The sequence below is a fragment of the Scatophagus argus genome, chromosome 24 (genome assembly GCF_020382885.2).
Source record: "Scatophagus argus isolate fScaArg1 chromosome 24, fScaArg1.pri, whole genome shotgun sequence".
NCBI lineage: Eukaryota > Metazoa > Chordata > Actinopteri > Scatophagidae > Scatophagus > Scatophagus argus.
The window spans coordinates 3,462,684-3,479,765 of NC_058516.1; the positions used below are offsets into that span (position 1 = coordinate 3,462,684).

The 17,082-nt window shown below is 42.8% G+C and overlaps 1 protein-coding gene across 3 annotated transcripts in view; it reads left to right on the forward strand.

The window, feature by feature from the left end:
• LOC124055354 (receptor tyrosine-protein kinase erbB-4-like) overlaps window positions 1–17,082 on the forward strand; it is a 203,252-nt gene that overhangs the window by 116,992 nt on the left and 69,178 nt on the right. For all 3 annotated transcript variants that reach the window (XM_046382110.1, XM_046382109.1, XM_046382111.1), the window contains exon 3: window positions 9,855–10,041. In XM_046382110.1, coding sequence (XP_046238066.1) covers window positions 9,855–10,041 — 187 coding nt within the window. The remainder of the gene's footprint in view (window positions 1–9,854; window positions 10,042–17,082) is intronic.

Genomic DNA, 17,082 nt, shown 5'->3' on the forward strand with positions numbered 1-17,082 from the left:
AACAAAGTGAATGCACTGCTGCAATTTGCATTCTGGTTGTGTAATGTTGTGCCAAGCAGAATCGAAACAGAATCATCGCTTCTTCATTCCCACATTGCAGCAGTGTTTCCATGGACCATTTGTGCACATGGAGGCAGTAAAGTTAGACAAATTTGACCTCTGACCCACGAGTCTGCCGGAGCAGGCAAAGAAACCAGGAACACATCCGTCGGTTTGTCTGTGGTGTAGACGTAACTAGATGTAAAGGGAATAGAAATGTAATGTTCATGAAAGACGATGTTGTTACTTTCTGGTGACGACTGTGATCCACATTCACATAAACCCTCTTGGAGTAAGAATTGAAGATGCTCACATCCTGTACAGCTGAGAAAAAAAACATCAGTGAACGTGCCCAACAGGTTTCCAATTACGCCACCGATGTCAACATCCACTGTAATGCAGGCCTACATGTATGAATCACTGTAATAGGAAAAATGCTTCAGGCTGTTGGAGAGAAGAGCTTTACCACACAGAAAGGAAGCAGTTTTTCCCCCCAACTGCACACAGGAGGGAGGCAGAAACCATATGAACACACAAAGGCAGGTATTTAAATCTATATATATATAGATATCATCTGATAACAAATGTGAAGGTTGTAGCACTTGGATTTCCTCTCCTTTAAGGTGCATTCTGTCTTTTCATTCAGCCGGGTAGAACTTTAGGCTTCAGCCTTGCTACATGCTATATCTTGTCAAATTGAGCAATCCTGTGTTGCATCTTTTATTTGTCATGTGTGCTTTACCTCACATTTTATTTTACAGTCAAATTGATTTATATTGGCAAGCCACCCCCTCTGAAAACACATGCAAGTTAACATGTGCTTGCATTGGATGCACCTGTAATGGGCACATATCCACACACAGACACAGGCACACACACACACACACACACACACACGTGCGGCTTGTGCTGCCACAAATCAGGACATCCATCTCCAGTTAGGGCAATTTGATTCCAGAGTGATGAAGAAGTTAAGCATCAATACGTGATGTGCTTTACAACCGCTGATGATGCCACTGCCATCATTTTCCCCTGATGCAAAATGGCTGACAAAAACCAGCCCTAACCAACACAGGCACATGCATACACACACTTTATAAAGAGACAAGACAGATCAGATCTGACATGGATTTAATAAGTCCCACAGCTGCCTGGTTACCTGGCCTGAATAGATTTGTAGTTTATATAAATTCTACAGTTTGCTGCCCACGAGGAAGAAAAGTGTTTGTTTATGAGAAACTGGTGGAGAATAGTCAAATATGAGAGTTTTTAACTTGAAATGTTGATTGATTGAAGAGAAAGGAAGGTCTAACTCCTGCTGTTACTGACTGGTTTGGATAGATAGATAGACAGATAGATACTTTATTGATCCTGAGGGAAATTCACTGCATTCTTACTGCATTCCTTTGAAAACAAGATGTTTTAAATGAATTAATTTCGGTTTCAAGGAGGATTTTAATAACATTTTGACCCATTTTATCGATGCTGGTACATTACCAGATCTCAGCACTTTGTGGGTACATCGCGAACAATAAAACTGATGGTCACAGCTACAAACACACAGCTGTCCAGCTTTGTTGCTTTTCTTCTGATTCCCTGCTACTCCTCTTCAGATCAGATACCATCATTGCTGAGTATACTGAGTAGAAAAAGAAAGATAAATATAATTTTGGGAGACATTAGTGTGTAGAAGAAAATCATGGTTGGTTCTGAAGTTTGATTGCGCATGCAGGAAGTTTCTGTGAGAAAAAAGAAACTTCATGTCCCTGATGACCTCTTATAACACAATCATCACCTGTAACTTCTATTTTGTTCCCATACAGTCACAGCCTTCCACTCTGGGAATTTGCGTGCTGTTGTCTCCTTTTCCCATTGCAGGTCTTGCATTGTGTACCTATGGCTGTGTCCCACCTCTGCACAGGGCCCGATCATCAAACACTCGGAAGGGTCTTTAAGCACGTTTTCGTCCCCAGAGGAGTGAACTGACATTGACTCTGAGGCCACTGGGCTTCGTCTTCCTTCTCCTCTCCCTGGACTTGTCCCCCACACCACCCCACTCTACCGTGCAGCAGAGTAGCCCCTCCCCTGTCAGAATCTAAGCCGGGATGACCATGAATAATGAGGGACTTAAATATGAGATGCAGGAGCTAGGTGCAATAGGAGATAACATACTTCTCGCTTTTTGTCCTCCATAGCTACTGTCAAGCAGGCAGAAGCCAGCCTGTGGCTGACGCGCACTAGCTTTGTCACATAACTGCATTATGTAGGGTCTCCAGAGGCTACAGCATAATGCGATATGCCATGCGACTGTTGCTGGGTTGCTACAACAGCCTTTCCTCATGAGTTATGTATTAGTGTTTTCACTGCGGGTTAAGAATCAGATACTGTACCACACTGTCACTGTTTTAGGTTTGCCTGCTAATGCGCTGCCAACTTTCCCCTTTGGTAATTTTAATTTCAGAGTCAGGGTCTTTACTGTAAATGTGTCTTGACAACACAGACGCCTCACGGACGCCGCTCATGAGACGGGCTCATATGAGATTGTCAGCCTGTCTGAGACAATAAATATCAGCGCCGAAAGCCAATAGCACAGCTGCTTCTGGAGGCACACCCCTGGATATTGACGCACACACATACTACTGTGTCATCCCAAAGTCATTGTCGACATTAGCTGGCAGTGTTGAAACTGAAACATGTGTGTGTGTGTGTGTGTGTGTGACTCACTCTAAAAACTTGCCATTTCAGTTGTGACAACTTCAGTAATTATGGTGCCATGGACTTTGTTCCATTTATAAATGAGTATTTTTAAATTAAGTGTAAAATTTTAATTACCTAAGGAAATTGCACTTTAATTTCTGTACCTGTTATCAAATGTGGTCTCCACTATATTTCATGATCTAAATTAAGAATATAAGTACTTGAAGAAGAGTGAGCTCTAGACTTTGAAAATGGATAAAAATCACAGTTTGATTAACCTTAGATGAGGCTTGTGTCCTTGTGCTTGATCACAATAGCTGCTGCATCTTAATTCACAAAACAGTCTGACTGTCCCTAATGTGCTGCAGGAGAGGCTAAAATATCTTAAAGGGATTGGATTGCAAACCACTCTGCACAGCCGTCATGAAAAGTGGTGCGTGGGTTCAAAACACTTCAGCCCCCTCCATGTTTGATGTGCTGTCTATTTGAAGTGAGCAAAAGCCCCACCCTCCTCCCACCTACACGCTTTCTACCCTTTCGACTCATCTCACAGGAGTACCTCAGGGAACAATCAACAAGCCTGAGATGTTCCTCACAAGTTCCTTTTTGGAAAAAAAATTACCCAACTACCTGCAAAATACCTGTAACTGAGTCATCGTCACGGTGACATTTCATGCAGCTGCATTTTCATTTCTTTCAAAGTCAATGGCCCCCTTCTCAAAGGCCTTCCTTTTTTTTTTGTAAACGGGATTTTTCAAAGTCTTGAATGTCACACCCGAGTGCTCTTAGCATACTTAGCAGCCAAACAGTCGCGCGAGGTGAAGGAGTGCATACTTCTCTTACAGAGCTCATTGAAGCGAATTGGTAAACAGGTCCCTGCCCGCCCATTGACTTTGCTGCTGTGTTGGGGAGTCAGACTGCGCCGGCGCTGCAGTCGGATCAAACTGTTGAGAGTCGGCAGTCTTGCCGCTGACATGCGCCACTGCACTCTCCTTGACTCACCGGCAGAGTGCTCTATATGTATGGAAATGAGCCATAATCACCATAATATGTGTCCCATCTCTTGTATTTTATAATGGTGTCATTATACTTTTCTCCCTGTGTGATGCCTTTTTCTCCCCTTCCTCTTCTCCTTTTCCACTTTGCTGTTCCTTCCCCTCTCTCCGTCTGCCCCCTCCTGCCTTTACTTCCACCTTCACTGATTCAGTCCTCCTCCTTCTATCGCTCCTTCTCATACCATCTACCTCATTTACACTCTCACTCATCCAGATGACAGGAACAGGTGCACTATTAATTATGCTCAGAAATATATCTCCTCTGTGCTCCACTTCCCTTCCCCTTATCATTGTGCTCTTTCTACAAACGCCTCACCACACTGCAGCTCCTAACCCTAAACTTCTCTCCCTCTTTGTTCCTTTAGACCGTTATCCTCCCGCTTTCACTCTCCTCACCTCCTTCTGCGACAGTGTCGTTTTTGCTCGACATTTAATATTTGCATTTTTAAAGAAGCTTACAGCAGCCCCTACTATTTTTAGGCCCGTTTTGTTGAGATTAAAACTTAATTGTGTCATTATCTCGAGGGATCAAGCTGTTTTCACATGATCGTGTCCTAACTATCTCATTATCTCAAGACAGCAGCTCAGTTTGTAGTGCTCATGTTTGCTATCCTGAGATAACGATTGAATTACATTGTTATCTCAAGGTATCAAACATTGTTTCCTCATGAGCACGACCTAAGTATCTCATTATTTTGAGATAACAAAGCCATGTTTCTTTTTTTTCCCCTTTTGGAGATCCAGCTGCTGCACCCCACTGATGTTGTTTAAGTCCATCCAAATCGGCTTAGCCTGATGAAAGCGACGCCGTCAGAGTGAGAGACGAGAGTAGATTAAATTTGGGGGAATAAATAAGAGAATTAACCCCATGATGGAAATAAACCCACTTGGATAGAGCCTTCAATAGCATCCACAAGCAGGATGTGAATGTTGGAACAAGTTATTTAACATTTTTGATAGTAAGACATACAGATAGAAATTCAATCAGTGTACGGTCAGCGTTTTTTAGTTATATTCTCAAGTGGAAAGTGACAACATTTCCTCAAGCACCATACTTCAGTTCAGTTGTGGATCTTTCCATTTTACGCTGCTTTAAACTTCTGCTTGACCACACTGACCTTTTTACCACACTACATTTCAAAGGCAGCTGTATGAGGTCACACAAAAAGAGATATAATACATTTATGAAATACAGTGGACTAGAAAAGATGAAAAGATGGTTTCCAGCCTTTTTCATTTAAATAACTGGTCAAGGTCAAAAGAGGTCAAATGATCCAATATTTCACAAATAAAACAAAGATTCAGCCCAAAGCTAAAAAAAAAGTAGGTGTATTGTGTTTATGTAAGTTTGATCTTCTTTCTTTCATTTATCATCTCATGACCCCTGAGAGCCTTTGCAGGGGACTGTATATAAAGTTAAAATTTGCTAGATCTTAACAGCAAAATGCTGCTTACACTGTAATCCATCAGTCTTGCTAATCTAATCAACATCTCTACCACCGATAAAACATAAACATGATATGTCACTGTGATAGGCCTTGACACTAACTGACTGTCCTCTAAGCATTAGTGTTAAAAATGTATTTGCAAGCATGGCTGCTCTTGGCTTCCACAAATAAGCACATTTTCCTTTTCCCGAAGTGCAATTTGACTCTTGTAAAAGAAAGATAAAATGATCCATTTCCAGTAATGTAGGTGACATAAAGGGTGACTAATTCAGTTCAATAATAGATGTATCCAGATGGAGAGTGTACAGAGGTGATGTTTTTAATTCAAAGCTGTCTTAATTCTTCCCCTTTAAACTCTGTAATGCAGCGTTTTTCTCAAAGCCCAAAGGCAATTCTTAGGAAGATAGAAACTGGAGGAATTTGCATGCAAATCTGTTGGCAAGGTTTCCCAAGTATCTGCAAAGTAAGTTGAATGAAAAAAATTACAGCAGGGATGCAGGCTATTAACCTAAAAACATGCAGTTTGGTGAATTAGCTTACAGTTTCTGCTGAAATTGGAGGTTCCTGAATTTCATGTTCATTTTATTTCTTCATCCTTAATCCAGCTTTAGGATTCACCTCTTATGTGTCTGCTCTCTTTTTAACGTAATTCGTTTCTGAATTATAACATGAAACAGTCTAATGTGTGCACCAGCAAAACAGGCAGCAGTTCATTAACTGATAAAACAGTTTACTTTGGAAGGCAATTGTTGCTTTATTTATTTGTATACAAATACTCCTCCTTCCAAAACGTAGTTAGTGCCATAGTGAAAAAAACAAAAAACAGTTTTACATACCTGGAGGGGTTACAGGTGCCTGAGTAGAGCAGTTCGCAGGCTCACACAGATCCCTGTCTGTTTCCAAGACGGCACAGCCGCCTTATAACATGGCTATGTTGTGTGGAGTAAATAAAGCACTTTTGGCTTCCCTGCCTTGGCCTCAGCGCAGCGTATCCCAGAGATGCAAAGACCAATTTAACAACATGTGAAATTCACATTTCGCCCAGAGGTAAATCCGAAAGAAGAGAGGAAACGAGCCTGTCGGGGCCGCATAGGATTCTGTTTGACTGAACGCTCCACACTAGGCCACTAATTGCCTACGATTGATGAAGAAAAGCGCTTGAGGAAATGATAACTTGCAATGCATTATGGGTAGCTGACCTATGTCGACTAAGACTTGTCTGTGCCTCTTGGCAGTGTTTTTCTTTTTTTTTCTGCGTAGGTGGGGGTTATTAGAATTTCTGAGGCCTCTATGTGTATCGAGATTGTGTAAGTGCAGCAGAGGAAGGCAAAATTCTTTGCAAACCCTTTGTGGCTCTCACAACAGAAAACCGTCTGATCCATCAGTCGAGCTACAATCAAAAGATTCAGTCAAAATGGCATCTAAAATAATGACCTGGACTTTGGCTGGACTGTGTATAGATTTTAGCACTTTGTCCCTTTTTTTAAAGCCACTTTAATCACTCAGCAATAAAGTCACAAGCTGAGGGTCGTGTTCAGGGAGGACAAAGGGAATGAGGTGTGTGTCAGACAGCAATGGAGGGTTCATGCACCCTGTTGCTACAAATTAGCCCTCCAACTTACCTTGTTAAGTGTTTTTTTTTTTTTTGAAGAATACCAGGGAAAAAAACATCAGTTTTTCAGTCCACTGTCCACATTGTTAAGTCTGAGCACATCACCCACAAGGCAGTGGTGGGCAGCTTTCTCCGAGTTGCATCCTTCATCTTCTGTGTTTGTGTTTCTGAGACTGAGCGCAGTTGATGCAGCGGGAGGGGAAATGCAGGTGCTTGTGTTTACTTCCCTCCGGAATCTCCCTCCTCCTTTTCTCCCTGCTTCCTCCCTCCTCCGGCACAGAGGAATGTAGATAAATATTGATCTGGAAAGCTTTCAGAAAAAAGACAATTTATGGCAGTGGAAGGATATTAAATAGTGTCAAAGCGGAAGAAAATTACTAAGAAAGGGCAGAGTAATCCTTTAATTTAATAAGGTAAATTACAACAAAAAACCCTGTCTAAGTCTGTTTTTTTTTTCTTGTGCCGCTCTCTCCTCATCGCTCTCCCTTTCCTGCGGTTGCTAAGCAACAGGGAAACAGTTTTTCTTTGGTTTTGCCAGCGGGTCCCGGAGGCTGGCAGGGAGAAAGGGGGCACAGTGGAATCACTGTGGAGTCTGCCAGCAGCCCAGTGCATGCCTACAGCTGGGTCGGCTTGCAGAGCAGCCGCCCACGTTCCCAGTCGCGGCGCCCCTGGTAGGCACCTGGGGGCTACGACAGAGTTAATGATAGCAGGGTGAACTCGTTTGGCGCCCCGACGCCCCGGCCCCCGGCGGTGAACACAGGGTCGCTGTGGGGTCAAAGTGATGAAACGGGCCGGATCAACAAGCCCCCCCCCAGAGAAGAAAGCCTTTTCTGTGGGCTTTGTGTTCGCGATGCTGAGTCACAAGTTGCACAGAGTTGCATAAACTTACTAACTCTAACAAACATTCTTTTTAAAAAAATCACAGAACATTTTTGACAGAAAATGATTTCACTAAGGTGTTCTTGACAGGCAGTAAAGTACTTCACAATAGAAATCCGTTTTACAATAAGTATGCTAATCAAAGCCTCCACTGAAATGGATTCTACTTCTCTTTTATTATGTTGTTCTTTCTCTCTCCAGGTGATTGACACATTGTAATCTTGCTAATAAGCACCTTCACTGTCTGTTTCTTTCCCATTGTGTTAGTGGTACAATAGGCCAACTTGGCAGGTGCACGTGTTTGCTGAGTGCTCAATATAGAAGTGAATCTCACTTACCTGGTATTATCCTGAAACACAGGCCCTCCACATGCTGTTTTCTACCTGTCAGTCTCCACTAGCGTCTCCCGGGGGTCAGCAGCCAATCACACCTTGCATTACTCATTTCCTCCCCTCTCTCCTCACCAATCATCTGGCCTGTCTCTGGTCATTATGATGGCTCTGCAACTGCTTCAGAACTACTGTGCCCTCTCTCTTTCTATTTAAAATGCCCTAGTAAAGTGGTTTTTATTTAATGAAGGCTCATCAGTGCTGCTGTGTGCTGCTTTGGGCTCCCATACCAGACTTAAACATTAACCAGATCAGGAAATGTTAAAGCCAGCTCAGCTGTGTTCGCTGGTGGGATGCCAATGGGGGAATCACATTCTTGTTGTTACACTGGTGCCCCATACTGGTTGGTCTCGACACCTGCATAGACTAAAACACATGAAAACCATCTGCGCTTCACAAAGTGTTCACCACAAAAAACTATAAGGAAAAGGAAGAAGCCACAGGATGTAGTGTTAAATGTAGTGTTCTAATTAGACTTGTCAGTGGTGGTTGGTAAAAAGTGTTCACGTGGCATTTAACAGCTGTTTCATGTGCGCTTCTGAGTGACTCACATGAATATTTCATGGCCACAGAGACAAACTTGTGACAACAAGAAAAAACGCTGTGTGTTAGAAGATATACATACAGATATGCACATCAAGATAAGTTTGGTTATCTGGCACTGATGCTACATGTGATCAGCTGCCAAACTAATTAATATGTCATCTGCAAGAGACTTTTTTTTCCCAACGTATTCTGAAGGGCTGGTGTCTGTTTCTTAACACTTCAACCCCCAGGTTTTAATTTTTTACTTTTTCCTGGAGGACTGTGATGAAAAATACTTAGAAATTCAAAGTGTTTGCTTTGGCCCCATCGCCAAAGGTGGCCCCATCCACCTGACTCTACTGTTTAATTAATTTGGCTCATCAAGTACATAACATAGAGGTAATCAGCCTGATTTTTACTGACTTTTGAGAAGGTCAATTGATGCACGGCGAAGCAGAAGAGTTGAGGTGTGCAATGCACGCCTGCAAGCCGTTTCAGTACTCATATCATGTGTGTCTGACTCAGGCGTTTTGCCAAGACCCATCAGCTTGAGCCAACACCAGATTGTTTTCCTGCTTTTAGTTTAAGGCCTCTGAGGTATCCAGTGACACATGTCTGACACTTTCCATGTGACGCCTTCAACCTGTAGGATGGAAAATCAAATATCATTCAAATACATTCGCTTTGTTTGAATTTGAAATGATTGGTCTTAAAAGTGTGATTGCTCATTGGCTCCCTGAATGTCATATTTGCTCGTATCATGGCTTTTCAAGCCTTAAAGAGCAGCTCAGAGAACGTAATCAGATGAGAAGTGTAATCATTCTGCAATCGAGCTGACATTTTAATCACTTTGGACTGCGTGTCCAAAGTGCTCATGAGCTTGACATTTCAAAAAATGCAAATAACCTGCTTCTTGCACAGAAAATGAGAGGAACACATTATTGCCTTAATTGTATTCAGTTTGTCAGAAATGGTTCAAAAAGGGCAGTTTTGCTTTGAAAGAGACGAGTTGGAGGGCAAAATGTCTCTGTTTTAGGCTTTTGTTTCCTGAATGGTACTCTGTCCTAAATATGTAACACTACTGTTTTCTCAGCTCTGTCACCAAATAAAAACTTCCATGACATTTCTTTCCTCCGTTTTTTCTTTTTTGAAACCTGAAGTCATTAAATCTGAGCCTAACGCCACATGTTAATTATGTTCCTCTTTTCAGTCAATCCGAGAAGTGACCGGCTACGTGTTGGTGGCTCTCAACCAGTTCGACTACCTGCCCCTGGAGAACCTACGGATCATCCGCGGCACCAAACTGTACGAGGGTCGCTACTCTCTGGCCATCTTCCTCAACTATAGGCGGGACGGGTACTATGGCCTGAGGCAGCTGGGCCTGCGCAACCTCACAGGTCAGAATGATTGCAAGAGTGTCAGCTAATTTGATAATTTGATTCAAAATTTCAGACTATGTAAAACTCACTCAACACTGTTGTCACTTGTTCTTTTGCTTTGCTTCCACTCTTAGAGGTAAATTAAGCAAATAAATGAAAATGAAAGACTTTTTTGATGCACCAAAGCACCGCAAAATGACATTTTAGAATAATTATGATAGATCATAGGAGACAAAATATTTTTACCCTCAGTAGATGAATTGTAGCAGCTTTTTTGTGAAGTGGAGCAACTGTTTTCAGCACCCTGCCAAATACACTGCCATTTCCTGCACTATAAATGCTGTGTTTGACTTGTTTTTACACCCACATATACAGATTTAATAGCGCCTTTTTAATTAAGTCACAAAATTGGAACACAACTTTTGAGGCTATGTCTCTGCTACCCCGGCAAATTAATCGTCTGGGTTGCTACAGTATATAGAGGGATCAAATGTGTGTGAAAAAGTCCTATTTTCTCATTAATTACATTTTTGTTTACACGCTCAGAAATAGGCTTCTTTCATGAAGCAAGTTTTTGGAAGTGGTTGTGTTATGGTTTATGTAACAGCTGTTCTTTTTTTTCCATCATGTGAGAGGGCATGAGTGAACGTGGATTGCATTTGTAAAGGGTAGCTTTTGTCTGCGCTAACTTTATCTTGGTATCAGACTTTGGAGTTGTGACCTCGGCATCAGTTAATCTTTGCCATTTTGATGGTGCCCAGTGGGGGAGTGACCTTCCAACTCCAGTCAGAATAATAGAAGAACTATCCTCTGTTGCAGGCTTTGTTAAAGTACCTGCTTCACTGTCTTCCTGTTGAATCATATCTCTTCTCGCTGCTCCCCAAATAGCTAATTTCCTCATTAGCTGTATAAATCATATTATTCTCACAGACTGAGCCACTCCTGAAAGATTCACTTCTTCTCCCAGAAGTCAGGTGTTGCTTTTTTTCTTTTTGGGCTCGAGCATTACCATTGCTGCGGGAGAGAAAGTCGAGCTGTCGCAGGAGAAGCTCTGGCTGAGGGACAACTGTCACATACAATCTGAGCAGAAGCAGCGGAGTTCAGCCTTAGGGTCACTGTTTTTCTTCTGCAGCATTTTTTGCTATATTCGATGTCGTACTGTCGAGAGCGACAGGCAGGATGGTAAACAGAGAGAAGCTGTGATATGAGTTAAGGGTCAGGAACGCAAACCCAAGCGTTCCAAGAAAAGATTACAGTGTCCAAGTCTGCATGAGACACTTGAGGTGATATGCTGAATGTCTGAACAACATTTATAGCACAATGCAGTATGTCGATTGAAGGACAAGGAAATGGACTTAGGAGCAGGAAGTTCTTCTTTACTTTGGGTCATGTAGTTTCCCCTTGGCTTGCATATTTAGAAACATGTAGAAGGTTTGGTTTTTGGAGGACTTTTGCTGGATTTCTTCATGGCACAAAAACAGGAAAAAAGCACTGTTCTTCCAGCACGAATGGAGCTAAATCCTTTGGAGCGTCTCGCAATGGCCAGTGGAAAAAATACCATGTCCAACACGTATGTCCTCTAAAGAACAGCCAAAGAACAAAGACAAATACATGAGAAGCTGCCAGTCCTCCTTACAGTTTGTTCGCACCAAGGTACTGGAAGCCATCTTTTTTCCTGGCTTAAAAAAAAATTAAAGACTGCTACATGTGGCACCATTAAGGTTAGTTTTATGGCGTGATTTTGCAGAGGAGATGCCAAAGTGTGATACAAGGGAATGGTATAAAACTGGGCTCAGTCCCCCCCACGGACCAACCATGTGGTATACCCCAAACTGCCAAGCCACCAGGATGTCTCTGCTGTATCTTCCTTTGTTGTATTTTGCCTGAGGCTTCTTCTCTGGCATCGATCCACCCGCTTTACACGGACTTCCTGTGGGCATTGCAATTTATCCTACATCTTTGCTGTGTTCCGACTGCAGACAATTCTCTGTGTTTCACGGAGAAACAAAATTAATTTAAGTGTAAAACAGAAGTCACACATTTTGCAGTCCTGAAACAACCATTGGAACTTTTTGGGGATGGAGCGCAAATGTGGAAAGTGTGCAACAAGCACACACATATGCTTGCACACACACACACAAAAAGAAAATCTTAGAATGCGATACACTGACGAGAAAACCCATAAGTGTTAAGAAAGTTGGACAGCAGAAATTTATCCTGGGCTCTTATACCATTGACTTTGCCATAACGTTTTTGTGATTGATGGCGGAAGATCAAACAGTGATCCATATTAAAGGACATGACAGATTTAGTGTAATAAGCAGCATTTTATGGAGTCTGAACACGGTGATAAAGGACTCCTGAGAGTTTTAAGGGCATGCTGACACCCTAAGCTGGTAAAGCACTAGGATGCCTTCCATTCTGACCATCTCCACCAGGAATGGGAGGCCTAAGTGGACCTTTATCCCTGTCTGACCCATGATAGGTAATTCATGTTGCTCTTTTCTGAAGCAATGGACGTCTCATGACTTTCTCTTGTCAAGCTGCTCTAATGGGATCATACAGTATATCCAGAATGACACGCTTATTGGTTGGGCTGAGGTCCCGCCAACATACAGTAAATTCTGTGAAACGATCAAGATGTTTTTCTTCATGTAATTGGAAAGGCACACTGGAAAATGTAAGTGTAAGTATCTGCAAGTAATCCTATCTGGGTGCAGTATTCCTTGCATTATTTATGTCCACAATGCATAATCTACATCTCCCAATTTCTGTTATGTTTCGTGAGACTTTTCGAGTCTGTGTTGATCCTCTGAGGCAGAATTTACCTCAGCTTCACCGTGATTCAGGCTCCCATCCGGCCCCCTGCCTGTCTGGCTGGCTGGCTGGCTGGCACTCCACACGTCTCCTGTTTTTGCACAAATTCGAGATGGGTGCCTCACATCGCTAGCCTTTAGCCCATGCCGTCTGATCCCAGTGCACCCCTGCGCTGCAATTAAGCCAGATCCAGCCATGCATATGGATCAGTGCTGCTCCTCTTGATTCCCTCCACTGCTCAGCCTGGGACAAAAAGGAATGTAGAGTGAATTCTCTCTTTTTAAATAAGCTCACAATTAGGTCCGCAGATTATTCATCCTTCCTAACTGTGATAAGGAAGCTGCATGCACATTTGCTTGAATTCTTGTTCTGTATGATGAAATGTACTTATTTGTAATTCATTTTGCATCCTACTACCATATCCAGAGGGGTTGTATGTGCACACAATACATTAAACAACAGCTGCACTGCAACATTATCCCACTGTGAAGTCAATCCACAGTGGGAGTATGGAGAAAGCGTGGAATTCAATTTGGCTGTGGAGTCAGTATGCATATAGTGGTGCGGTCTTTATAGTAATCTGTGTTAAAGAAACTCCTCTGATATCGACTTGTTCAGCTTCACCCTATGACGCTCCTGCAGCTCTTTGTAAGCCTTCATTACCTGTAACACACACACACACGCGCAAATGCATGCACAATGCAGGCGTGGACAGCCGCGTGAACTGTGTGTATACACATAACATAACTCGCGAGACACTGCAGTACTAATTACCCCATGCTGTGCTGCAGTGGTGATAATAACCACCATAAGACCCTCAGAGCTGATGAGGTGCGTGTGTGAAATGGTTTCAGATCCAGATTTTCTCTCTCTTGCTTTGCTTTGTTTGTGTGCTTTTCTCTGGACATTTTTTTCTGTCCTGTGAAATTGCCCATTTGGATGGGTGCCAAACAGCTCAGCGTACCCCTAAGAGAGATCTCACTCCAACTTCCCATCTGGCAGCCCCCCCCCCCCTTGCTCTTATGTAGAAAGTAAAGCACCAGTTTTTGCCATCCCATTTCTTTCCTCTATAACCTCTCTATTGCCTTTATCACCTGTTTCATTTTCCTTACGGCTCACTGGGACTGTAGTGACACTGCACAGCTTCACAACCTGGCAACAACCCAAACATCTCTAATTTAAAGCTAATAATTCACCACTGCTGTCTCACTAATTGCAGCATTTTAGCAAGTATTTTGAATGCATTCGGACTAAATTACCAACAGAAGTTGCTGCTGAGATGAACTGATGAATAGACTTCATTATAATTAACCCCGTGTGTGTCTTCATTTTTAGAGCATGACTGTTGATTTACCAGCTCCCAAGCATTTTAAGCAGTTTCTCATTTAGACAGTCACTCCTCTTGGCGAAGTCAGTGAAACAAATGGAGATCTTTCTTCGTGATTAAGGAGAGTGACAATGGGAGGGAATCAAAAGAGCTCTGACCACATCACACTAATATTGTGATGCGTTGAGGCACAAGTCAGAGACACAGCATGGTTTTATTAAGCCACACTGAGTGAGTAAATACTTGATTTTATGAGAATCAGGAATGCAAAAAAATCTAAAAAGAAGTCTGAAGTTTGAATGTTAGTTTCAGAAGTGTCATGAAGGCTGAATTTGATCTATACAGTAAATCACCTCAGTGGAGAGTATAAAGATCCAGCACATCAAAGATATTATACCCTGTGCTCATTTGAAAAAAGGGCACATACCCATGAAAGAAGAATCCTACAGCAATGCAGCTCGCATGAAGACAGGTGATTGATGTTGCTTTCATGCATCCATGCTTGCCTCAACTTTTCGCCACCTCACGTTCAGCTCAGATTAGCACTCACTAATCACAGGAATCTGATTATATTTCTATACATTTCGCAGCAAGATTGGGAAAATGTGAGGGAGGACCTGAGTAATGTTGTTTGGAATTTGTATTGGAAAAGCTACTTTCAAGGCCTCTTTATTTAACATAAAGCTTGTGGTGTGATCTCCAAAAAGTGGTATAATTACAGAAAGATCAAATAGAGCAAAAGCGGCTAATGCTAATACCCACTCTCAGTCCGAACTGTTATGAGGAAGAGGGTGAGTAGAGGGATGGGGCCCATTAATAATGAATTCAGTGTCATCATTAAGGCGCCAAATGATTAAAACATATCTCCCAGCTTCAAACGCTGCTTTTCTACCCCAGAAAATGCTGCAGTTGTGGATGTGCAAAGCAAGCGAGCCCTTCAGTCTGCTTGTGAAATAAAGTTTTGCTTTTTTTGCTTTCATCTTAACCCCCCTCTCCCCCGCTGCTGTGGTGTTGTGGTGTTGAAACACCACAACAGCAGCATTCCCTTTTGAAAACAAAAAAACACTCCAGTGTTATGTAATGCAATGCAACCCGTAGATCTGCACAGACATTTCTTAGATATGAACTTTCATGCCAAGCCAGGTTGGAAATCATCTTTGTTGCACATTCCCGAATCCCCTCAGTTGTGTTGTCACCTGGAGAAAAAACGGCACCGGTCAAAAGAACCACAACAACCAGGCACCTGTTGTTACTCAGCGTCTCTTCTGAAGAACAGGCAAGATAACACGGTAAAGCACATCTCATTAAAAAAGGTGACTTTCATTGACATGCAGACACACAATGGGATGCCATGTCTGATTCTATGGTTTATTTTCTCATCTCTTTATTTGCGTTTTTTTTTTCCCCTCAATCCTTTGCACCCAGAAGTCATTGAAATGCCACGCTTGTGCTCAGCTTTATCTGTGTTGTGCTGTCAGACACTACACTGCCGCTGGTGTGTTTTGTTTAAATCCTTTGACAGGAAGAACCCAGGGGGCTTCAGGTTCGTCTCTATTAGTGGCTGTGGCATGTCTGGAAGGAGGGCAAAATGACCGCTAATGGAATGGTAATAGTCCCCCGGGGCAGCGTATCTGCTGCCCTGTGCACCATCCTTTGATGTTGGGGTTCACTTCCACTGGCCGATACACTGCTCTCTGCAGGTCCCTGTCAGCTGACCCTGGCTAACTGAGCTACCTCCATACCTGACAGAACCCCCCAGTGTGCAATAATGGCCCTTACTCCATAACACTGTATAACAGGGAAACCTCCTCCCAAACCTCCCCAAACATATAGGTTCTCAGTCCTGTGTTAAATGTCTTTAGGGAGTTAGCAGGATGTATCTAGGAGGTCTACCTGTAATGCATTACGTAAACCTAAATTTAGCAGTTCTTATCAACTTGTGTGCCAGGAGAAGTTCAGTCAACCAGTACAGAACGACTCTTCCTTCCCAGCAAGCATATCTCATAAGAGAGATGAGAGATGGAGAGACTCAGAACATACAGGTGGATGGCTGGTGGAGGTGGGGCTTATGCAATGCTCTCTGGAGTTTTCAGGTGAGCAGTGTCGTGGCAACTCAAAATCGATTTCATCATTTCCTGCTCCAAACTGAAAAATTCAAAAGAAAAATCACTGAAATGATGTAAAATACTGCCAAGAACAAAAGGCCTAATCTAGTTCAAACCCCCCAATTGTGTTTATAGTCAAAGTGGTAGGTGGTGTGGCTGAGAGAGTCAGTGCTTTCTATTCTCCTCCTTAATTAAAATAAGTTTCCCAGTTGTTTGGAGAAGCTGGTTGGCCACAGTTGAACCCTTTTTGAAACCCATTTGATACACCCAAAAATGCAGTGTCATCAAGCTAAAATCAAGGCTGGCGTTTTGACGATGTAATTATATTCAAAGCTCCTGCCTGTTTGTCTCGCCATGAGGCACATGCTACCCCCCTGACCTTGCAATATATTTGTATGCTTCGGGGGCCCCGAGGGGGAAAAATGAATGTTGCCTGCTTTGCACTGTGTTTGTCTGCATTCTCTCCCAGGAGTCTGTAAGCTGCTTGACTTTGGCAAGTTTTTAATGACATTTTTGGGAGATTTATTTAATTTTTTTTTAAATGCCCCCTGCCTCAGTCCAACCTCCTCTTGAGATCTGTTGTGTAACTTCCACTCCAAACTTCACATCCATTAGAGTGTCAAGCACAGCCAATCATTATCGCTGATGAGCATGGCTGCAGCGACTGCTGAAGAAGTCACAAGGTAGAGTCGGGGAATGGCAGGAGTGCTGGACCGGCTGACGGAAACTCACACTGAATATACTGTAGAACCAGATGGAGGCAATTTGCTGGTCATAGTTGATTTGCTGGTGTGTGTGTGTGTGTGTGTC